General features: G+C 53.5%; 1 protein-coding gene across 1 annotated transcript in view; it reads right to left on the bottom strand.

The window, feature by feature from the left end:
* Positions 1–24,455, bottom strand: part of LGR6 (leucine rich repeat containing G protein-coupled receptor 6) — a 119,446-nt gene that overhangs the window by 65,752 nt on the left and 29,239 nt on the right. The window contains exons 3-4 of the mRNA XM_030303205.1: positions 22,943–23,014; positions 14,612–14,683 (exon numbers count right to left, since the gene is read on the bottom strand). Of these exons, the coding sequence (XP_030159065.1) occupies positions 14,612–14,683; positions 22,943–23,014 (144 nt within the window). The remainder of the gene's footprint in view (positions 1–14,611; positions 14,684–22,942; positions 23,015–24,455) is intronic.

Below are 24,455 nucleotides of genomic sequence, written 5' to 3'. Positions count from 1 at the left end.
TCTCCTCCAGGTCCTGCAAAGACAAGAGAGTTCTGCCTGAATGTTTCCTGCTCTGCTCTGGCTAGGGCTTTCCCTCCTGCCCTCTTGGTTATGAAGATTGAGGATCCCTGCTTCGGGTACCTAGTGCTCCCCATGTGCCCATCGGGCTCAGAGTCAGATGGAATCAGTCTAGGAGGACTTCCTGGAGGAGGTGAGTGTCGCACTGAGGAAGTAGAGAGGCAAGGCTAGGCAGAACGAAAGAACAAAGGGTCCTTGACTGAGAAAGAACTTAAGCCAAAGCTTGGAGGTAGAAGAGGACAGATTTGGGGAACTAGGGAAAGATAGGGGTCAGTGACTTCGCTAGAATGAGTGGAAGGCAGGGACACCAACACGAAAGCAGACAGAACTCAAAGGAAGATTTGCCCCAGCCAGGCCTTGGGGGTCTGTGGGTGGTTTCTGATCAGAGGAACAGGATTACTTAAGTGGTGCCACCTGCCGGCTTGGAGGACGCTTGGGCGCAGCACCCCCCTCACCACGCCCCCTCTGACCATTCTGCCTCAACAAACACCACTTGACACCAACAAACACCTGGGACCGCTTCGTTATTTCCAGCCTCCCCGCCACCTCCCCTACCCCACACACCAGACTACACTCTCCTATTCAGGCCCTTTTCCCTCTCCCCCTCCCGCCCCCTCTCCCTTCCAGGTGGGCCCCTCCCCTGCTCTCCAGATGTTCTGAAAGGTTTTCTACTATAAGGCCCTGCAGGCCCCAGGTTAGCAGATGTGCAGCTGAGAGGCAGGTTAATTGGGGCCAGGGGAGGCGGCTGGGGCTGGGGCTGGGGCTGGGGCTGGGGGCCGAGGCAGCTGCGTTGGCCCAGAAGGCCTGGTGCCTCCCGGAGGAGGCCTAGCAGACTCATTCCTGTCGGCTGCAGCTGACAGAGCAGGAAGGAAAGGGGAAGGGGCTGGGGGGGCTGGCCCAGCTGGGGAACAGAGCCTCCTGACTCCCTGGCTGGGATGAATCCGGGGTTTCCTCTTCATCCCCACCCCCACCTGGAGCTCCGGAAATTATGAATGCCCCCCAGGTAGTCAGCCTTAGGAGGTGCTACCCCAGCCGCTGCTCTTTATTTCAGTTAGAGCTCCATGCCCGACAGGGCCAAGGGCTGCAGGGACAGAGATCAACCCTAAGTAGCAGGTTGTTCTAAATAATGTTATTCTTGGCTTTGGAAGGTATGACATGGCTTTGTAAAAAATGAGTTTATTTCCCATCTCTGTTGTATTTAGATTGAGACACGTACTAAAGTGCAGCCCCAATAACACACTATCTGATGATGGAGGGTGAGAGCCCTGCTCACACCTTCTATCCGTGGATACACCGCACACAGAGTCCCCGCCCACGGCCGAAGCCACATCACCGTGTGTACCTGGCTGTACCACAGGGGCCCTGGATTCATGTGGGGTCAGAAAAGGCCTCGTGCAGGAGGAGACTTCTCAGCCAAGGCCTGATGGACAAGTGGGACTTGGGCAGGCGAGCAGATGGAGAAATAGGAGGGAGTGTTGCAGGCAGAGGGGATAGCAAAGAGCAGGAGTACCTAGGCTGCAGCCTAGGAGGGTTACAAGTCGCTCCCTCTGACTCCAGCAAAGGCTGGGAGGGTGAAATAGGGAGAGGAGGGCAGGGGTAGCTTAGCCAAGGCGTTTGGGCTTTGTCGTAGAGCAATTGGGAGTCCCTGAAAATTTTTAAGGAGGGAAGTGACGTGTTCAGATTTGCGTTTTAAGACCCACCTGACAGCAACACGGGGGACAGGTTAAGGCAACTTCAGAATGGAAGTGGCTGGGCGGGGGGGCGCCTGGGTGGCTCAGTCGTTAAGTGTCTGACTTTGACTCAGGTCATGATCTCGTAGTTCATGAGTTCGAGCCCCACGTCGGGCTCTGTGCTGACAGAGCAGAGCCTGGAGCCTGCTTCGGATTCTGTGTCTCCCTCTCTCTCCGTTCCTCCCCTGCTAGAGCTCTGTCTCTCTCTCAAAAAATAAATTCAAAAAAAACATTAAAAAAAGTTTAAAAAAGAGTGAAAGCAGGGGACCATTCAGAGGCTGTTGCAACGAGCCAGGCAATGGATGATGGTGGGCAGATGACAGTGCACAGGGGAGTAAAGGCAGGAGGATTTATTCTGAAGCAATCCGGATAGGCAGTCGCTGGGACTGATGAGATGTGGGAGTGGTGACAGAGTCAAAGATGACTGCCAAATCCCTGGATGGGGGAACCATATGAGTGGTGGTGCCATTTCTTGAGACAGAATACTAGAGAAGGAGCACTCACAGGAGGGAAGATGGTGAACGTTTGGGGAAATGTTCAGTTTGCAGTACCGTTGGCTCATCCAGGTGGAGATTCCAATGGGCAAGCCATGTGTCCATCTGGCCTAGAGAAGTAGACCCAGAGCCATCAGCATGTAGGCTAACTGGGTCCACGGGCAGATAAGAAACTGCCTGGGAGACAAACTGAGGAACAGATAGAACAGAGGGACAAGGAAAGAGCCCCCAAAGAACTCCACCATTTATAGGATGGGCAGGGGAAGAGGAGTCTGCAAAGAAATTGAGGAGGGGCCAGAGAGGTGGGGGAGAGCCAGGAGATCTGAGTTCCGTGGATAGAAGCCCCGGGAACAGAGGCCTTCAGGGAGAGTGGTCAACGTTAGCATATGCTGCTACAAGATCATGTAAGGTGAGGCCTGGAAGGGGCCTGTTGGACTTGGTGAAGGTCCAGTGACCTTGGTAAGAGCCATTCTGGTGGTCTGAGAGGGCCACAGAAGCCAGACTGGAAGGGACAAAATGGAGGCATCTGGCGTGGACTGGAAGGAGAGGAGAGAGAGAAAGTGGCAGCCGGAAGGGGCCTGGGGCAAAGCCTCAATAACGTACGGGTGGTCCTGCTGCTGAATGAGTATCAGTCGGTTAAAGGCACCTGGTGTGATATCTGTCACATGGGAGAAACTCAAAGAAAGTTCCCTCTTGCCCTCTCTTCTATCTCCTGCTTTCTTTCCTTCTCTTCCCTCCGTCTTTCCCAAACGGTTGCCTTGACACTGAGGCGAGGCATGGGGCCAAGGTCACCTCTTCTGATGGTCTTCTGTGGCCTCCAGCCCCAGAAAGGTACTTCATTCTCTACTCACAGGGTGACTAAGGCAGGACCCCCTGAAAAATCCCCCGGAGAAAGAGTTAATTTCTTCTAGGAGGCATGGGGATTGGGGAGGGAGCTGGGGTGGCCAAACTTCACAAGGGGACAGAAGTGACCTCCTCTCCACGGGCTGCTAGGGCCCCCCCACCAAGGCTCAGCATCCTTTTAACAGCCACCACCCCAGAGAAACTCACCCCCACCAAGCACCGTGGGCCTTCTCTCCTCCCTCCCTACCACCCAGACCCCTCCAAGGTCCCCAAAGTCCTCGTGACCAGCTCCTTGTTTGAGTTGTTTTATTTAAGGGTGACAGGGGAAGGAACGGGCTCCAAGTCCAGAAACAGGCATTAGGACTAGCGAGGAAGAAAAGCCACCTTGGCTTGTGAGAGAGTCCCCCAGGGGGTCATATTCCAGAACAACTGATCTTAGAGCCACCTAGATGACACCTAGGCTCGTAAATAGACAGTCCCCTTTCAGAGCAAAACAGCGTCTGCCGGCCTGGCCTGGGTTCCTGCTGGCTGCAGCACTACCACTAACTCGCTGGGTGACACTGAGAAAGTCACTTCCCCTCTCTGCTGCTTGGTTTCCTCACCTGCAGAAGAGGCTGTTGGACCTGCTGACCCCAACAGCGCCTTCCAGCTGGGTATTCCAAGGTCCTGTGGTCTGGGGTGGGCAGCCTCCACCCACGCAGCCTCTGCCGGTGGCCAGAGCAGGAGCCCGGTGTGTTCACAGCCTTTTCCGGTTGGCGTGTGGATTTCCACACTCCAGCAAGCGGCTGACAGCCACCTTGGCTCCAAAGGCTCATAAATGGGTGGAAAATGACTCATAGACTCTCGGAAAAGACCACATTTTCCCAGCCCCGGACAGTCTTCTCTCACCGGGATGGCGGGATGGCGGGATGGCGGGATGGCGGCAGGCTGGGGGAATGGGAAGCAGGCAGCCTGTTGCAGAGGTGCGGCCAGGGGAAGGCAGGCCGCAGGCACACGGGCGCTCTCTCCACCTCTTCCCGGCTGTGATCTGAACCTTCTCTTACCTCCTCTCTGGACTACTCTAAGGCTTCCGTGGCACGGAATTTGAACAAGATGTTGTGAGCTCCCAGAAAATGTAGACAGTGGATTGGAGTGAGATGGGGTCAAACCCCTTCCTGCCCCCAGCCAGATGCAGGCAGTGTGATTCCAGGGAACTTTCAGAAGGAAGTGCTCTAGCCTTTCCCCCTCCCTGTGGTTTTAGATAGCCAGGAAGTTCTTCTCAAAGTCTAACCTTTATGCCTCCACCTGCATCCTCCAAGAGAGTATCTGGTACGTCTCATTGCCTCTGGGTGGGTCCACAACCAAACCTTGTGTTTCCACCCCATATGTGCAAGGGATTGCAGGGGACCAAAAAAAAGGGGGGGTGGTTTAAGGCTTGAGGACTTTGCATAGATGGTGGGCAGTGCCGGGGGCAGGGGGTGGTGAATGGAAGGCTTAGAATGATCGTGGCCCATCTTAACTGGGGTCCAGGGAGGAGCAGCATGCCCTAGGAGCTCCTGGACAAAAAGAACAGTGATGCTCAAACTTTAATTGCATACCAATTGCCTAGAAGGTAAAAGGATGGGTCTTGTTAAAATGCAGATTCCGAGCCACTAGGTCTGGAGTGAAGGTTGAGAGCTAACGTTCTCCCACGGCTCCATGATGCCAGTGCTGCTGGCCCGTGAGCCACATGTGTAGTGAGGGTCAGAACCGCAGTTCCCAGATCTGGGTCTGCCTCAGTGTCGTGGGGCAGATGACCGTAGGAACAGACCTCTGAGATCCCTCACAGCTGCCCTTCCGCACAGTCTAGGATCGGGGTCAAGAACACACATCGGCTTGGAATTCAGACGAACAATTTAGCAATTCTGTGATCAACTTCCCAAACCTTAACTTTCTGTTCTATAAAATGAAAATCACGGTACCTCCTATAGAGATTTATTGCAAGGAACAAAGGTGATGTCTGCTAAGCATTAGCCTAGAACCGGGTATCATAGTAAGTGTTCAACAAACATTAACTACCAGGACGATTCTTATCATGCTCCTACTGGGGCTTCACCTGGTTTTCATCATTTTCGTCAATTCCCGTTTTGCTTTCATACACTAATTTTATATCATGTTCACTTGCACTGACTTTCTGTCTTAGAAGCTTAAGACCACAGTGTATGGGAGGGGCAGGGTAAAGATGGGTGTCTGTGTGTGTGTGATATTCCCACAACAAACCACGAGCCACTGAAAGGCAGGCCCTTGTTTTAGGACTGGTCTCAGGAACTTTTCTGCTAGTTCTAGGCACTCAGCAAAGCCTAAACAAACAAACCAATGGATGGATGGACGGACGGATGGATGGATGGATGGATGAATGGGCACCAGTGGTTGGATATCCTCTTTCCTCTAGACATACCCGGAACCCAGGCCAGGGCTCTGCCCTGATATCAGCTGCTCAGTGAGAGCATTAATACAGGAGGAAGGAAACTTGCCTCTGTCTTCTCTCCCTCCATGGGGGAAGGGGTCACCCACTTCTTGGCTCCACCTGGGGCCCACGTGCACCGAAACCACCTCTGAGTTATACGCTCCCACACCGCCACTTGGGGTGCTCCTGCCTCTTTCAGATCTCTCAGGCCTAAGCCTGGGAGAGCTCCATGGGACTCAGGAGGCAGGAGGGTGAGGACACCCACAAGTCTGGGCTGAGGTGTTCCCCATGGGGCCAAGGCACCACACTGCTCCTGGGTGGCCCTGCTTGGGCCAACTCTATCCCAGACCAGCATTTACGGACGAAAAAACCTCCACAGAATCCCAGGGCCCAGCCCACCACGGACACTCTCCTAGACTCTCCAGGAGCCAAATTACCCATGTTCAGAGCTTCATCATATGCAGGGGGCTGCCCGCGTGCCCGCCCACCCACCCACCTCAGAGAGGCCTCTGCCCCAGACGAATGTAGTAATCAACTCCCGGAACCTTGAGGAGATCCAAATACAGTAGCATATAATCACGGAGCCCGAAATAGCTGTGCCAGGGAGGCCATCTGCCATCTCGGTGCGTCTCTGGGGACCCCTCAGCTGGGCCCCACAGCATGGCTGGGCCTCAGGGCCCTTTCTGGCTGGCAGGCAAGTTGGGTGGCACTTCCAATATTCACTAGATCACCTGACGGGCTCAGGGGCAGCTTGGGGGCTTCTCCATGGCAGACTGGACGTCTTCAGAATGGGATTCGGATCAACACTGCCCTGACCTCAGGGCCTTATTCTCCCCGCAGCCTGCCAGCCTTGGACCTTACTTTGCCAGATGCCTGCACCGCTGGCCCATGGGCTACTGCTCCCTCTAAGCCCTCTGTTTTCATTCTGACTCAACCCTCAGCTCTTCACCCCATGCACTCTCCCATAGGATGCAGGCTCGCTTGCTCTTCTCCACTGTCCACCTTCCTCCTTGTAGCCTGTTGAAGGGCGGCTCCCTAAAATGTAAGCCCATGTCCTAGTTCCCGGAACCTGTGAATGAGACCTTCCCTGGAGAAAAGGGTCTTTGCAGATGTAATTAAGGCTCTCAGGGTGAGATCATCTGGATTATGTGGGTGGGCCCTAAATCCAATGGCAAGTGTCCTGATAGGAGACCAGAGAGAGATGCAAAGAGAAGAGAAGGTCACGTGAAGATAGAAGGCAGAGATTGGATGATGTGGCCCCAAAGAATGCTAGACACCAAGAGAAGCTGGAAGCGACCCTGCTGACACCTTAATCTCAGACTTCTGGGCTCCGGGACTACGAGAGAATTAATTTCTGTTGTTTCAAGCCACCCAATTTGCTATGGCAGCCCAAGGAAACAAATATATCTCTTTTTTTCCGGATTGGTTCTTAATCTTCAGTGCGCATGGAATCCCCTGGAGGACCCCTTCTCCTTCTCCTTCTCCTCCCTCCTCTCCTCATCCTCCTCCTCCTCCTCCTCCTCCTCCTCCTCCTTCTTCTTCTTCTTCTTCAACAAGAGAGAGAGGGAGACACAGAATCCGAAGCAGGCTCCAGGCTCTGAGCGGTCAGCACAGAACCCGATGCGGGGCTCAAACCCACAAACCATGAGATCATGACCTGAGCTGAAGTCAGATGCTTAACCAACTGAGCCACCCAGGTGCCCTGGAGGACTTCTTAAAACACAGATTGCAGGGGCGCCTGGGTGGCGCAGTCGGTTAAGCGTCCGACTTCAGCCAGGTCATGATCTCGCGGTCCGTGAGTTCGAGCCCCGCGTCAGGCTCTGGGCTGATGGCTCAGAGCCTGGAGCCTGTTTCCGATTCTGTGTCTCCCTCTCTCTCTGCCCCTCCCCCGTTCATGCTCTGTCTCTCTCTGTCCCAAAAATAAAATAAACGTTGAAAAAAAAAAATTTTAAAACACAGATTGCTGGTCCCTCTGGACCAAAGATTCTGATTCAGTAGGTCTGGGGTGGGGCCTGAGAATGTGCATTTCTAACAGGTTCCCACGTGATGCTGATGCTGCTGGTCCTGGGACCACACTTTGAGAACCACTATTCTACAAGTTCTATTCATGACTGTGTTGGCCCATTCTCTCCCCCAAAAGCACCTTCCTCAACAACCCCCCTCCCCTAGTGATGGCCTCCTCCTTCCCAGGGTGCTGAGGAGAGCTGAGAAAATGCCTCCCTGAGGGAATTCTCAGGGAGAATGTGTAACTGGCTATGTGTAACTGGCTCTTTCTTTTGAAATCCCCCAGGCCTTCCACTGGGGCCTTTTAAAGATCTGCTTCAGCGAGGCTGTGAGTGGTAAGGTAAGTCATGGTCAGGCTCTACTACCCTCACCACAAGAAGACCCTACTTAGTTCCATGCCTGACTCTAACTCTACCCCACTGGGGAATCTTGAGCACAGCAATTTCCCTCTCAGGTGTGTCTGTAAAATGGGCCATAAATGCAGATGCAACTCCTTGCAAGGGTAACATAGAAAAAAACTGTTCCTCATGAAAAGCTTCTAGAAAGATCTTTTTTTTTACGTTTGTTTATCTTGAGAGAGAGAGCATGCGAGTGAGCAGGGAAAGGGCAAAAAGAGAGAGGGAGAGAGAGAGAATCCCAATAAGGCTCTGTGCTGTCAGTGCAGAGCTCAATGTGGGTCTTGAACCCACAAACTGTGAGGTCATGACCTGAGCCCAGACCAAAAGCCAGACGCTTAACCAAGTGAGCCACCCAGGGGCCCCTAGGAAGATCTTAAGTCTCCGCACAAGTAGATTGTTATTAGGCACAACCAGCCTCAGGCCCTCTCTCCAGGAGTCTGGGGGTTATGATCAAAGCCAAGGGTCTCTAGGGATCAATGCTGAAGCCAAATAATCAGCCCCAGCTTCCCCAGGCAACCAACACTCTCCCCTTGTTATGGGCTGAAGAGTAATGGATTTAGGAGGTGATTAGGATTCGGTAAGGTCATGCGGGTTGAGCCCTCGAGAATGGGATTAGTGCCCCCATAAGTGTCAGGAGACAGCCTGTGTCCTGTCTCTGCTCTGCCAAACTTGAGGGTGGAAGAAGTCAGTCATCTGCAACTCAGGGGAGGACCCTCACCCTCCTGCTCAACCGTGTTGGCAAGCTGATATCAAACTTCCAGCCTCCACAACTGTTAGAAATAAATTCCCACTGTTTACAGGCCACGCAGTCTATGGGGCTTTGTTAGAGCAGCCCAGACTGGGCTCCATTCAACCCTAGAACTCCCAGAGTAAGGACTGAAACAGCCCAATCCAGGCTTCCCGCTGCCCCCCCCCCACCCCAACAGCAGAGCGCACAACCCAAAGCCAACCCTGGGAGCAGGTGCTCTGGAAACATCTTGGTCCCCAGAACGCCGGAGATGATCATTCCTGAAGGCTTGTCATCTGCTTGCTCAGCAGCCTCAGAACTGGTCTTGAGAGGCAGCCCAGAACCACAGTTATGCGCGTAGATGCTGGGCCAGGCTGCCTGAGTTTTGCCCATGGCTCTGCTCTATACTCGCTGCGAGAACATTCGTCAAGTCACATCACCCACCCCCCTGTGCCTCAGTGGTCTGCTCATCTATGAAATGGGGCGATGAGACAGCTACGAGCAAGCATCCTGAAGGAGTGCCGTAAGGGGTAAGAGACGTAAGAAGTAGGAGCCCCTCACACATGCAAAGTGCCATCTAAGGGCTGGTTATTATCAGTCTGGCTGTGGTCATCTGTCTGGGGGGACAACTGTCCCTTGGAGGGTGGTCAGAGGTATGGAATGAGGGGGACCTGCTCAAAAGCCCCTTGTTTCACCTTTTCTAATCCTTGTCCTCACAGAACCTCTGGCACTGGCCAGAATGGTTGCACCGTTTTCTCCTGGAGAAGCTCAAGCCTTTCCTCCTCATTCCCCCTCACAGATTCCCAGGAGGCCAGAAGCGTTCAGAAGGATGCTCTCCATTTGCACAGAGAGAGAAACAGAGACCCGGAGAGAGGAAGCACACAGCAATCATAAGCGATGGAGAGACAGGGTCAGTAACCCCATTAGGACATTCTTGTATCTCTGGAGCATGACACCCTTCCTCTGGGGACACCTGTCTGCCAGTCACTTCATTTGACCCTCCCACTTTAAAGAGAGGGAACTTTAGGGTCAGAGAGGGGAGGAGACTTGCCCATGGCCTCGCTGCTTCTTAGTGACAGAGCCAGGACTTAAATCCAGGTCTCTGGATCCTAAAGCATTGTGTCTTAGAGGCTGTGTTAAGAGATGGAGGTTAAGAATATGGTACTTTGGAATCTGCAGTGCAGTAGAATGCCAGCTCAGTGACATTCTAGCTGTGTGATCTTGGGCAAGTTGCTTAACTTCTCTGGACTTCAGTTGCCCCATCTATAAAATGAGAATGATAGAAGCTACTTTATAGGGATTTCAGGATTATATGAGATATGAATGTGCTCAGCATTTTGAAGTGTGATAAGTGGGAGCCGCTCCTCCCTTCCCACATCACCCTGAGCCCAGCTGCCTTCCCATGCACACAGGCACGTCCCTACCCCACATACGTCTGTCCACCTCTGACTTCTCCATCTCTTCCCCCTCCGAAGCAGGCAGCCAATGTGTTTTAGATTGGCTGGCTTGCGCTGAGAGGGTTGTGGTGGTTCTAACTTGGGTTTCAGTTTGGAGTCTGGCACTGCTCTTGATTAATTTCCCCAGCTCGGCACAATGTTGGCCAGTTTCATGTGGCTGTCCTTTGCAATTATGCATTTCTCCCCGTAGGGTGTCCAAGATTGGGCTGTTTTCCTGTTTTCTCCCCTTTATTCCTGCCACTGTGCTTTTCTGATTCTTCTCCAGGGACCCGCCAGCCTGCATTTCCTGGGCCCCGCCCCAGCCCAGTCCTGAGGTCTTTCTGGGCTGTTTTTCTGCTTTTCCATGCACTCTCCCCCTTGCCCTGCCTCACCCCCACCCAGTTTCTATTTTCCCCCAGGCTCTACTGGCTTCCCGTGGTTTCTCTTGGCCTTGGCTCAAGCCTGGCGTGACACATCTGGCATTGCCATCCTCTCCCTCCCACACTGGTTGGGGAAGAAGCAAGTGTATCCAGGGAGGTGGTATTGTGGGGCTGGGTCCTACCCACCCAGGTGCCAAGCCAAACAGCCCATGCACCATGTGCAACTGCTTACCTAGGGCCCTATCCCCTAACCTAACCCCACTCCTGACTAATCCAAACCCACTTTCTACTCCCCGGTATCTGGTTCTAGCTGGTAGAAAGTGAACCACGGGACGGAACCTTCACTGTGGTTCCAGGAACGTCCACAAGAGTCTGTGCAGGGACCCTCCCTTTCGGAGGTGAGGAACAGCCCTTTCCAGGGACCTGAGCCCCTAGGTGCTCTGGGGAGGACGTACCACCTGGCATAGGCAGGGATGTGTCTCCTATATACTACCTCCCTGATCCACTGACTTCCTACAGGAAGGAGGAAATTTCTAGTTGTTGGTATCTGTCAGGAGGGAGGGAGGGCCACCCAGTGACGGCCACCAAAAGTGACTTGCTTTCCTTGCAGCCATGATGGAAAGGGCACAGCCTTTGGAGCCTAACAACCCTGGGGGATAGCCCTGCTTTTCCCACTCGCTAACTCTGACCTTGGAAGAGTCCGTGAGCCTCTATTTTTTCATCTGCCAACAGAGGTGGCCCATATTAAAGAGGAGGTTTGGTGAGAAGGAAATCGGATCACGTACATAAAACATGTCATGTAGCACTGACACATGGAGGGCCTCCCACAATTGTCATTTGTTCTCACCTTCTCCTTTCAACCTAGCCACGTGGGCTGGTTTTACTGTCGCTATCTGAGACAGAGGGGCCTGAATTAGTAGGACAGAGCCTCATTTAGAGGTCCCCAGCTTCCAACAGCTGAGGATATAACCCCTACAAATAGAACCTTCGAGTTGGGTTATACACTCCCCCTCTTCTCCCCAGCACACACACACACACACACACACACACACACACACAGAGTGATGTCGTACATGTAGAGTGACCCCTTTCCAGTTTGTCTGAGATGCTTACTCACCTTACTCACAGGTACCTCAAATTCAATAGGTCCACAAGGACCTCGGTGTCTCCCCTTTCCCTGTGCCCCTCCCCAGAGCGCTCATCCTCTGGGGTTCACGACTCACTCATATTCTTACTGTGCTCTTACTATGTGCCAGGCTCTCAGTGACCAGCCTCTCTGGCCACCCATGTGAAAGCCAGAGACATGGCTATCAAATGGATTCCTCCTCTCCTCCAACCCCCACTTCACATCTAGTCCATACTACTAGCAGTAATAACTGTAGTAGTAGCAACAAAAGATACTGGTTGGTTTTTTTTTAATGTATATTAACTCATTTCCTCCTGGCCTATCGAGGTACAGAGACGCCACCTCCAATTTACTAACAAAGAAATGAAAACACAGAAGTTAACCCGCCCAAGGTCCTACAGGTGGTAAGCGAAGGAGCCGGCCCAGAACATCTGACTCTAGAGTCCATCAACGTCTTTTACCCCCACTACCCCTGCCTTTCTTCAGCTGCTATCGGGCACCCTTGGCTTACCAGCCCCTTCACTGGCTCCACACCTCCAGGCTGTCCTCCGTAACTGCTGCCAAAGTAATCTTTCGACGATGCAGACTCTATCACCTTGCTCTCCTGCTAGAAATTCTTCTGTGGCTCACCAGTGGCCAAATCCTTCACAAGGTTCACGGCTACTGGTGAGGCATTACCTCCTGCTCATTCCAGATCTCTCTCCACCACTGCCCTCCCCCACCCCCGGTCTCCCAACACACACACAGTGCAGCCAAACTCACCGCCTTGTAGAGTCTCTAGGATTTACTTGGTTCCTTATCTTCGTGTCCTTGCATGTGCTGTTCTCTCTGCCTGGAATGTCCCTTCCTGACTCTTCACCTGGTTGATGCTTACTAATCCTTCAAGAGGCAAGTCAGGTTGCAAAGCCTCGAAAATGTGTATAAAATGAATGGATCACTGGCTACGTAAATGAATGAGAGCATAACAGCATCACCACACATTGCAGCCGTGTGGAGTCTTCTGTTTACAAATCCCTCTCACGTTTATTACATATTAGATCGTCCTGACAACTCTGTGAGATAGGCAGGGAAGGTAGTTATCCCCAACTTGAAGGTGGAAAAACTGAGGCACAGAGAGGGTAAGTGACACAATAGTGAGGATCAGAGCTAGGACTTGAAGCCAAGTTCTCTGCCTCACAGGCCAGTGCTCTCTCACAGGATGGATTGCAAGGGGCAAAAATCTATTCACGTGCCTTTAAACTGTGGGAGGAGGGGACTGGGCCTCTGTCCCCTGCCCTGACCCACCCAGACAATGGGGAGTGATAGCGCTGCAGGTGGAAGTCATTTACCTAGCTCCCCCAGCCACCGGGTCTGCCCATTTCTCAGAAAGTGCAGAAGAAACTGCCTTATAGCCCCAAAGCATCATGCCTAAGTCTGAAAGATGAGACCTTTGGAATCACTAAGCAGGCAAAAGATGTGATTCACAATTAAACAAACAAACCGACAAAACTTAACCTTAAAATAAGTGTGAAGTCCAGCAAAAGTCTAATGTTTTGCCCTATAAATACCTCTTTGATGCTTTGGATGAAATGTCAGAATCTGCACACAGGCATCCCTCCATTTTTGGCTGCCCCTGCCTTGCTGGTGCCCTAAGTAAATGTTTAGTCTGCCCTCGGGTGTGGAGACCAAGCACAGGTTTTGCTGGCCTTTGATCTTCTGATGCTGGGCTGCCTGGCCCTGTTCAGGGGTGACCTAGATGGAGGGAGAAAAGGTGCCTGGGGCCAGAGGCCCAGCACTTATTGGGATGGAAGGTGGGAAGGTGAGAGAATGAGGGGAGGCAGGGGCGGGCCCATCAGGCAGCTGGGAACACTGGGGTGCAGACACAGAAGCAGGAGGGTAGGGAATGTCCAGGGCAGGGGTAGGAGAGGGAAGCCCTGACTCTGGGTGGGTGTGGCACAGAGAGTTGGCCAGGGCCCCCAAGGCTGGGCCCCTCTGTCTATGGTGTAAGGGGGCCTGAATATGGGTTAGGGGAAGGAAAGCCACCTTTCCCACCTCCTTTGTCCTTCCACCGGAGGACAATCAGGACAGTTTAGAGTTGTCTGACTCCTACACCCATGGACTGGGCAGGGACCATGACAGAACCCACAGGCCAAGGATGCCAGAGGCCTTCGTCCTGACAGTGCAGGTTCACTGTGCCTCAGTTTCCCTCATGGCTAAATGTTAGGCCCACTCCTGTCTCGCAATTATGATTTCTCCCCCAACATCTGTTTACTCTCCCATCAGATGTAGGATGTACTTGAAAATTCCGCTGGCTCAGCACGCACGTATTAGGCACCGGCTATGACCCAGGCCCTGCGATGTGCACTGTGTGAATAAAAGGCAGCACCTGGCCCAGAGGATCACAGCTGGCGGGCTTAAATCACTAGATAGCACCTGTTTCTGCTTCCGCCCTTGGACTCAGTCTTGCCTCCATGATGCCCCTACTGGGTGAGAAAGGAACTGCAGGGCTCCTTGAAGAGATGGCTCTGTCCTGGGTGGCCAGTGAGACTCTGAATGCAGTCCCACCCCCAAGTAGGGGAAATGGGTGTCTGAGCCCAGCCCTGCCCCCGAGCCCTGGGGGCTAGAGCCGTTTAGGTGGGGTGGGGGGAGAGAGCTCCTTCCTGACACTTCTTTGAGGCGGCAATCTCCAACCTCCGCCCCCGGGGCTCCATGGCAGAAAGCCAGACACCCCAGGACCGCTGTCCCGGTGGCCCCACCTAGGGAGGCCCCATTCCCACAGTCCTCCGGTGGGGGCCTAGAGCCCTCCTTCCCGAATGCAAGAGTACACATACACACGCTGTCGACAACAAAACCCCCGAAAAAATCCAAAGCCTGGAGCAGCTTTCTGTCTGGAACATGGGGTGAGAACGGGGGGCGGGGCACAGAAAGGAGGGGAAGACGAGGCAGGGGGCCTGGGACTGTGAGTCAGGCCCCAGGAAGCTGGCGCCCCAGCCCAGCCCTCCAGTGACTCACAGAGACTGCAGGCTCCGCAGCTCCCACAGCGCCTCTGCGGGGATTCCTCCCAGCTGGTTGTTCTGCAGCATCCTGTAAGGGGAGGAAAGGGCTTGGAGGACCCACACAGCGTGCGAGGAGCTGGGGGATCCTCCCTCCACCCCTGACCCGTGCCACACCCCTCCCTCCTGCCCCAGCTGCCGTGCCCCAGAGTGTCCTGTGCCCTGCCCCGTTAGTGGGGTGTCAGAGGCTACCGAGGCACTGCGGACCGTGCAGGGGGCTGGGAGGGTGTCTCAGGAGGGCTTCTGGGACGAGGCAGGGCTGAAGAGGACCGTGGAGAAGAAGCAGAGAAGACAGTTGGGGAAGCAGTGAGAGGCGGACGTCAGCACACTTGCAATTCTGTCACGATTTGGTCAGGAAGGACACTGGGAGATGTCCGCTTTCTCCCCAGGCATGTTTCCCTGTCTATGCACCTGAAAAACTGAAGATGTCTTTGGGAAAGGGGAGGATACGGACGAGGGCACGACCCCCCCCCGGGGTGGCAGGGGCCCAGGCAAATATATTTTTGTGGAATCCGTGTCTACAGAAACAATTTGAGGCACCCCGGATCGGCATGTCAGCGGCAGGCTGCTCTTCTGGAACTGGCCTGGCCGCAGGTCCCCAGGACGACCCCGTAGGTAAGAGTCCTGGAGCTCTTCTGGGCACCTGGGAAACCTCATGCACAGGGCAGAGGGTCAGGGAGCACGCAGAGGGGAGAAACGGAGGCCTGGGTTGTCCCTCTGGGTGGCACTGTTGACCCCCGCATTCCCCAGGCATCACAGCTGGCCTTCAAAGGTTTGAGCAAGGCAAAGGGAATCTAAGACAGGGGGCACTGAGCAAGGATCCTGCCTGCCTATATCTAAGGGAGGGAAAAAAAAGCCCCTGGCAGTTGCCATCTGAACGCTCTTTACCTGTAGGCCTGGAGAGCTGGGCCCCAGAAATGAGGACGAGGGGGGCACATAGGGTGCAGGCGCTCTGGAGTCCAGGAAATAGGGGGGAATAAGGAAGGAAGCTACCGAGTGCCCCAGGCGGAGTGAGTGGGCCCTCCCCCAACCCGGGCTGCCCTCACAGCACCTTGCCCTGTGCCACCCGGGCCAGGCACGGCCCCCAGAGACTAGGGCCGGATGCCTCGGGAACCTGGAGCGAATGAGCATTCAGTGAGCCCTACTGCGTGCCAGCTATGTCACCCATCCTCCCATTTAGGCGACTTGTCAACCCATCTTTCAGAGGGGAAGGCTCAGAGGAGAGAGGCATCTTGCTCAGGATCGCTCAGGTACGATCACCACGCTTCTGGAAAAGTAGCTCATTTCCTAAGCTTTAAGCCGAAAAACCGTAACAGCTAATGTGCCTGGTCGTAGAGCTTTGTATGTATTGACTCAAACTTATCCCACAGGGTTTGATCCCAGAGTCCAAGCCCCTAACCGTTACACACATGGCCTCTGTCATGACGGCAGGGGACAGCGACAGCCAGAAAATGCCGAGCGGTAAGATGATGCGCCTAAGTAGTTACTGATGCCTCCTCTGTGACTGTCCTGGTCAGAGCCACACCTGTTATCTCTCCTGAACTCCTTTTCTAGATACAGAAGAATCCCAAACATGCACCAAACCACAGCACCACAAGAACAAAAGACTGTTGCCCTCGCTGTGGGCACGGCCTGGAGCCTGAGAAGAGCCCCTGAGGCAGGCAAAGCCGAGGAAGGGGGAAGAAGAGAAGAGACAGACCCTGAGCGCGGAGAACCGGGGGCTTGGGAGTGGAGTCCTCCCTGCCCCGAGGCTAGGTGAGTGTGGCTTGAAGAGAGGGCCAAGCAGGGCCCCTTCCTGTTCATAGCCCGTGCTCCTGAAGGTCTCTTCGCCTCCACTGGCCCCTCCAACCAGATTCCACACAGCACAAGATGGGACCTTTCCAATTACAGTGTTGCCTCAAAGGTAGAATTTAAACCTGTGCCTCCCAGGCTTCCTTAAGTATAACAGTCACACTGCAGGCTTTGAAGTCCCGCAGCCCTGGATTTGTGTCCTCAACGCTGCCTCTCTCCAGCTGTGTGATAGCTGCAAGCTACTACTTAAGCTCTGCGGGCCTTAGTTTCCTCCTCTGTTAATTGGGGATAATGCTAATGACCGTAGGCACTGATTAAACGGATTAAACCAAATAACCCCTGTAGAGCACTTACAGCAGTATTTCACACAAAGGAAGAGCTCAGTCACGTGTCAGCTGTTATTACTATGATCAAATAGTTTTATCACGTACTAGATGACGTGAGTAGGTCACTTGCCCTCTCTGGGCCTCAATTTCCTCATCTTTCAAAGGAAGAGGCTACCAGACCGATGCAGAAAACCTCACTCAGTTACAATACTCAGTGCCCCAGGACATTTCCTGCCCTCTGCCCTGCTTAGTACTTCTTCCAGACATGTTGACCTCTGGCATTGCAAGAGTAGAAACTTAAAAAAAATAATAAATAAGTAAATAAAATAAGGAGTGGAAACTTCACTTGACTTGCCCTGATTCTCACCCAGAGGCCTCAGGATGCCTGGAGCAAGGATACAAGAGACACGATGGTTGGGCAAACAGGAAGGGACGCCCACCCCCTCCAGGGGCCCCAGAGGCTGCATCTAGCCCCTCTGCAGGCAGAACTGGGCCTCCCCTGAGCTTGGCAATGCATCTCTACCCCCATCACCCCCTCAGATCCCCCTTCCCTTTCCTCTGTCAAATCCCAGATCCAGAAAGATCTTGAAGTTCCCCGAATTGTACCTCCCTCCCAACTCAGATGCTGTAGCATCTTCACAGGGCACTTAATCACCCTTCCAAGTGCCAGGGAAATCGGTGCCTCTCCAGACGATTCATCCCATGCCAGGCAGTCTGGTCTGTGTGTCAAGAAAGTCTTCGCTTTCATGGAATCAAAACCCACTAAGCTGAAGGTCGCCATGGCGGCTGGCGGTTCTGCCGCTCTCTCCCTTGCTGTCCCTGGCCTCATTTCCCAGCTATCACTCCTCTACTGAACCACAAGTGGATTGTCAAAGCTGGAAGTACCTTTAGAAGGGAAGAGCCCTTTTGCTTTCCAAATGACGAGGCAGGGGCTATTTAGATGCGATGTTTACAGAAAATGGGTTGTTCATAAAAACCAAATTCACACGGGCAAAAAAAAAAGAAGAAAAAGTGACCTGCCCTCAGTTACAAAGCAAACTAATGGCAGAATCAGGCGTAGGGCCCATGTCCCATCTCCTAGGCCACTGCTTTCGGGAGCACATTTCCCTGCTTCTCTCACTGGCCCTCGTTCTGTCTGGTGAGCCAGAGTCTGTCTAACGCACTGCGTCTCAACCCTGGTTGTGCATTAGAACCACCTGGGAAGCTTTTCCTAAATCCCAGTGTCCAGACCACAGTGCAGCCCGATTACTCTCCGGGGCCGAATCTCTGGGTGAGGGGACGTTAGGCATAAGTTTTGCAAGGGCGCCTCTAATGAACAATCATTAGTCTAGGGGAAGTCTAGCTCTTAGACCGCTCCCTGGGTCACCTGGGAAGCACCACTGGGAAACATCTGTCTGGCCTGAGAGGCATTTGGGGACAGGAACCACGAGTGTGAATAGCTAGAAGGTTCCAGAGAGGCGATCCACCAGTGGGTTGACAAAGGTCCTTCCTTTGGTTCTGTGGAGGGGCCTTGGGGTCACTGGGGTGGGCAGGCAAGCTAGAGCCTGGGCTCTACTCACCCCCCTCATCCAGTTTATATCCTCCCTCCCCTGTCTTATTTTTCAGGACTTCCACACAAGGTGTTTGTGTTTTAAGTTTCTGCAGGTAAACATGTTGGAAAATGTATTCCAGCATCCGCTTTTTAAAGGTAAGAAAACTGATGCCCAGGGAGAGGAAGCCTGAGTGTCCTCCATGACACCTGTTCTGGGATCTGCTGCTCATGAGACCCACTTCCGGACATCCAGTCTTTTGACAGGACAAGGGCAGTAGGCCCCACCTGCTGGAGAAGAAAGGTTCAGAGGCTCTCCCTGGGTTCCTGGAGCCTCCAGCAGCCTTCTCCCATGAGCCAAGGGGAAGGGTCCCCCAAAACAACTCACAAGTCTCTCCTCCCTAGGTCCGTTCGTTCATTTCATCAACACCAGTGGAGCCCCAATTCTGAGCCAGGCATGGCTGCTGTCCAGCCAGGAGAGTAAGCACAGTCAGCGTCAACCTAAGACCGCTCACCACAGCATGATGAGGGCAACACGAGAGGCCCTCAGGGGTGGGGCCTGAGAGGTACTCACTCCTCCCCACCCCTCTGTGGCCTCAGGCCAGGGCTTCCGTTGGGATTGAGCCCCAGCTCCTGGAGGCAGCCCGATGCCCTTTTCCAGCCTCAATCTTTAACAACATGGCATGAGCCGGGAACCCCAAGCCACAGCCTCCCAGAGATTTGGGGGCTCAAACCAGTAGAGAGTCTGGGGAAAATCTCTCGCCCAGCCTCTTGAGGGCATAGAGCGGAGGCAAGTCCTTGAACTGTCAAACCCCTCTGTTTCCCAGGTCTGGGTCTGTTGAGAAGCAACCGAGGCCCAACGGGAGTCTTTCTGGATGGCCCAGACCAGCCTAACATAGACAGGGGTGCAGGCCTCAGCAGCAAAGACACCAAGGTTCAAGCCTCACGCAGCTCTCTGGGAGGGGGGCAGCTGTGGGGGAAGAAACTTGTGAGGGAAGAGGCAGCTGGGGCACACACACGCGTAGACTCTCTCTCTCTCTCTCCTTTCCTCTCCCCCTCCCTCTTTCCTCTCTCTACCCACCCCCTTCTTCCCTCTATCTTTCTCTCTCCCACCCTCTCCCTCTCTTCTTCTCTCTCTCCCTCCCTCCTGCCCTCACTCATTCTCTCTCTCTCTCCCTTCCTCCCTCTCTATCTCCCTCTTTCTCCCCCTTTCTTCCTCTCTCCCCCTTCCTCTCTCCCTTCTCCCTCTCTCTCTTTCTGCCCTTTCTGCTTCCTCTGTATGAGGCAAGAGCCATTTAGGGCATGACAGCCTCCTAGGGGTCAGCTCCACACCCTGAGACTGTGGGTCAGGATACAGGAGCTCTGGCCTCAGCTGTGCCCTCACCCTGACAGGGCACACAGGGCAGGTGCCCTCAGGGGGCAGGCGCTTTCCCACACACCCGCAGCAACAAAAACTGTGCTCCCCTCAGGACAGCTCAGATGCAGGAGCAGGGTCTGGGCCTTCATAACTCTACAGGACACACATGCCCCCATACAGTCTTTTTATTATTATTATTATTTTTTTAATGTTTTTATTTATTTTTGAGACAGAGAGAGACAGAGCATGAGCAGGGGAGGGGCAGAGAGAGAGGGAGACACAGAATCCGAAGCAGTCTCCGGGCTCTGAGCTGTCAGCACGGAGCCCGACGCGGGGCCCGAACTCACCGACTGTGAGATCATGACCCGAGCTGAAGTCGGACGCTCAACCGACTGAGCCACCCAGGTACCCCAGCCCACGTGTAGTCTTGAGAAAAGGCCTGAGGCTGGAAATTCCCCGCAGCGCTGGTTCTCTCAGTGCCAGCCTGGTGACCAGAGCCTGTGGGGTTGAAGAGTTGGAAAACCAGCAGAGGGAGGAGAGGATCCAAGAGTAATACCTCCAGGTCAGGCGTAGGGCTGCGGTGGGAAGGACAGAGGGAGGCGTCTGCCAGAGTCACTTAGGAGAAGACCAGAGAGGGAGCCCCCCTTCCCTTTTTCGTCCTTCGCTTTTGAGAGCAAGGAGGCAGAGTGTCCCGCAGGGAGAGGCAGGCCTCAGAGAAAGGAAGACGCAGTTCGGGTAAGAGTCCCAGACCCAGAGAAGACGGGGCAGCAGCTAAAGTGGCAGTCTCCCGGGACAAAAAGAGATTATTCTGCTGATGGTGGGCTTTACGGCTCTAGTTTTCTTACGGGTCTGGAAATGGAAGGACACTGCAGCAAAAGAAACAACAGGAGACATCAGAAAGTACTTCCTGCCCAGATGCACGAAGAATCCCCTGCTGTGAAGCACTCCGGTCAGAGAATAAGCTCCCAAGACCACCCAACTCATCTCTAAAGTAGAGAACTCTGCAGTCAAAGTCCTGACACAAAGGTTTGGGGGGACCAGGTGGGTCTTCAAAGAGGACGCAACATGGGGGTCAATGGCAGAGCGGGGTGTGGGAGGTCTGGCTGTCCTGGGCTCCAACCAGCAGCCTCTCCTGGCCGCCCAGCTCACTGAGCCAAGGGCGCCAGTTTGCAGAAAGGGGGCGGAGTCTTGCGGTTTCTCCAAGGCTTTGATTTATTGCCTAATGCAGGCAAAGAAGAAAGAGGAGGCTCATCTCTAAGCCGGAGACTTAGGAACGGGACAGGAGTCTCACATCTTCTGAAGGCCTAGCAAACAGAGCCCGCTCTCTAATCCTGGCTGCAGGTCTGAGCCTGCCACTGGGCACAGACACGCCACCAAGCAGGCTGCTTGCACTGTGCGTCTGGTTCAGGATGCCTCCCCATACCCCCGGGCAGCAATGTTGATGGGGATCAAGACAGACTGAGAGGAGGAGCAGGAAGAAGGAGAAGTGAGGGGCGGGGCACAGAGAGGCGGAGGGAGGGAGAGCAAGGTCTGAGACAGAGAAGAGGAAGGCCGCAGTGACAAGGAGACTGAGGCTGGGGAGAGACGCTGGAGGACCCAAGGGCATCGCAGAGGGTGAGGGAAGGACAAGCCTGGAGTCAGAGACTCAGAGGCGGATCCAGAGAGAGGCTAAAGGCCAGAGGTGTCAGAGACCAACAACATGAAAAAGAAGAAAGTGCTTAGGGGCGCCTGGGTGGCTCAGTCGGTTAAGCCTCTGACTTCGGCTCAGGTCGTGATCTTGCAGTTTGTGAGTTTGAGCCCCGGGTCGGGCTCTGTGCTGACAGCTCAGAGCCTGGAGCCTGCTTCAGATTCTGTGTCTCCCTCTCTCTCTGCTCCTCCCCACTTGTGCTCTGTCTCCCTCAAAAATAACAAATAAGCATTAAAAAAAAAATTAAAAAAAAAAAAGAAGAAAGTGCTTAGCCATGGACCATGGACTGTTTGTTGATCATCGAAAAGCCTGAAGCCATAGGCCAAGGGGCGGGGCCATTACTAGCCCATAAACAACAAATTAGAAAAGATATTCTTTTCTAGATGGATATGGCCCCAACCCAGGCACAGGACTGTATTTAAGCCCCCTTCTTACCCATTCAGCCAGATGCTCTTGTGCAGGCAACAGCCTGCTCAACCGTACAAAGAAGATCCGTAGGTCAAGTGAGGGCCGAGGGAGTAGCAGCGCTGGGGAATGGCTCACCAGTATGGGACAGCTCCAAGTGCTCATTCTACTACTCCAGGATCAGCCTTCCAGATCCTCAACAGCCCCTGTGGTGATGTGCCTCCCCAGGAACCTCTCCTACCCACCTCAGACTCTGTGCACCCACTTCCCTCTACGTCCTCTCAGCCTCACTCATCGTACGAACATGAAGGGGGCCTTGTGGGAGACAGTCTTGGCTGGGACAAAGTGAGCCACGGATTGGGATGGAAGGAGATAGGTGTCTCAGCTTTCCCTTCTCTAGAAGGAACCAGTGGTTGAGTAGCAAGGGGCAAAGTTAGTGAAATAACATAAGGTCCTCTCCAACTCTCAGCTTCCTTTTGCTTTAAAGGAAAGACGAAAGGAGCCGGGACGAAGGAGCCTGAAAACCAAAGGCAGCGAGATATTTACACCGGGAATGGGGACTCAGAGCTGTAGCTGCAGAGAAAGGTTGGGTCTCAGGAGAAAGAACAGCCAAGGAAATCCAGTCTGGATTCCTCTTCCCCTGGCCTGAGATGTCTCAGAGAGAGCAAAGACCTATGCTGCTGGCCGCGATTCACATCACACACACACACACACACACACACGCACATACGCATACACATACACACACTTCACCTCCCTGGAGGGCTGCCATAACTATCCGGTGCATTAAATGTTCGTTCACAAATCAGAAGGCTTGTTATAAAAAAGGTGAAAGCAAAGCTAGGAAAATCACAATTAAAATGAGAAGTAAAGGGGCGCCTGGGTGGCGCAGTCGGTTAAGCGTCCGACTTCAGCCAGGTCACGATCTCACGGTCCGTGAGTTCGAGCCCCGCGTCAGGCTCTGGGCTGATGGCTCGGAGCCTGGAGCCTGTTTCCGATTCTGTGTCTCCCTCTCTCTCTGCCCCTCCCCCGTTCATGCTCTGTCTCTGTCTGTCCCAAAAATAAATAAAAACGTTGAAAAAAAAAATTTTTTTAAAAATAAAAAAAAAAATGAGAAGTAAAGATGAGGAAATTAGCAAGCTTGTGACGAATCGAGACTCACATCTCTGTGTAAAATGGGGATTACTTATACTTACAGGATTTTCAGGCTGTAGAGGCCAGAGAATGCTTGTCCTGGGATGTGTGAGAGATGGTTCCCTGAGAGCCGCCTGCAAATCAGGAAGAAGGGTCAGTGATGTCGGCAGGGAACCCACAGGGGGTGACTGCCTCCGTCAGCATCTCGGGGATCTGGGAGGGGAAGGCAGGGGTGAAAACTACTTGCTGAGATCTACAATGTGTTCAATACCTCACACACCCATTCTCGCCGCTCACAATTACCCTGCGTGGTGCCTAGCATTATCCCCAAATTTCAAAGGAGGAATTTCTGAGGGGTCAAGTTCTTTCCTCTAAGGGTGACAGAGATAGGCAGTGCCCAACTTGGTGTTCTCACTCGGACCTCACTCACTTCCATGGTCCTGTTCTTCCCGCTCCACAGTGTCCCGTCCCGTCCCCTGCCAACCTGGATTACCAACCACTGCCTTCACCTGCCGGACTGCACTGCATCCCGTCACCAAGGGAGGGCTGGGCACAGACAGGGTGGGACCTTGTCTCCCCATGCCCTCAGCGACACAGCTAACCCACGCTAATCCAGGAGGGTTAGGAAATGGGGTTTGGGAATTAGCTTAACATTCGGGCCTAATTAGGCGTCTCCACATTTGTCATGGGGTGATCGCCAGTTCTAAAAGGAGCAAATGTGACGGAATATACTTAATGCCCAAACCGGACTGAACAGAGTTGAACCGTGGATGATGCGGAAGGCACTTGGGAGCTCCCAAGTCCCCAGTGACATTATTATGCACCTCAGTTCCTACAGAGAGGCTGCAGATATACAGGCTGACATACCTCTAAAGCTGTTTTTCTTTCTTTTTTTTAAATATATCTTTGTTAAGAATCTTGTTATTTGGCATTTGTTGTTTAAAAAACAAAACAAGGGGGGCCTGGGTGGTTCAGTCGGCTAAGTGTCCACCTTCGGCTCAGATCATGATCTCACGGTTGGTTCGTGAGTTCGAGCCCTCATCGGGCTCTGTACTGACATCTTGGAGCCTGGATCCTGCTTCTCAGATTCTTTGTCTCCCTCTCTCTCTCTCTGCCCCTCCTCCCCCTCAAAAGTATAAATAAATATTAAACATTTTTTTAAAAACAAAACAAAAATGTGTGGAAAGACATCATGATATTTGGGGTCCCCAAGCTTGGGTTCTAGAGGTGGGCATTCGCCATGGAAGGGTCCTAGAGATGGAACCTTTAAAATGGGCCCAAGCCCTTTGCAGGGACCTAAAGGTGGAAGGACCAGCCTTCGGTTCTCAGGGTGTATAGATCACCTGCCCTAGCTCCTCAGCCTTCACACCTGCCTTTCACTCCACCTTAGAAGGCCCCTGGCTGCCCCTCATTCTGTCACCTCCTTTGAAAACTGGCTTGGGGTCCCTGGGTGGCTCAGTTGGACCCTTCATTTCGGCTCAGGTCATGATCTCATGGTTCGGGAGCATGCTTCAGATTCTCTTTCTCTCCCTCTCTTTCTGCCCCTCCCCACCTCCAACAAATAAATAAACTTAA

Source organism: Lynx canadensis, chromosome F1 (genome assembly GCF_007474595.2).
Source record: "Lynx canadensis isolate LIC74 chromosome F1, mLynCan4.pri.v2, whole genome shotgun sequence".
Lineage (NCBI taxonomy): Eukaryota > Metazoa > Chordata > Mammalia > Carnivora > Felidae > Lynx > Lynx canadensis.
This window is presented reverse-complemented; position numbering and strand designations above follow the sequence as displayed.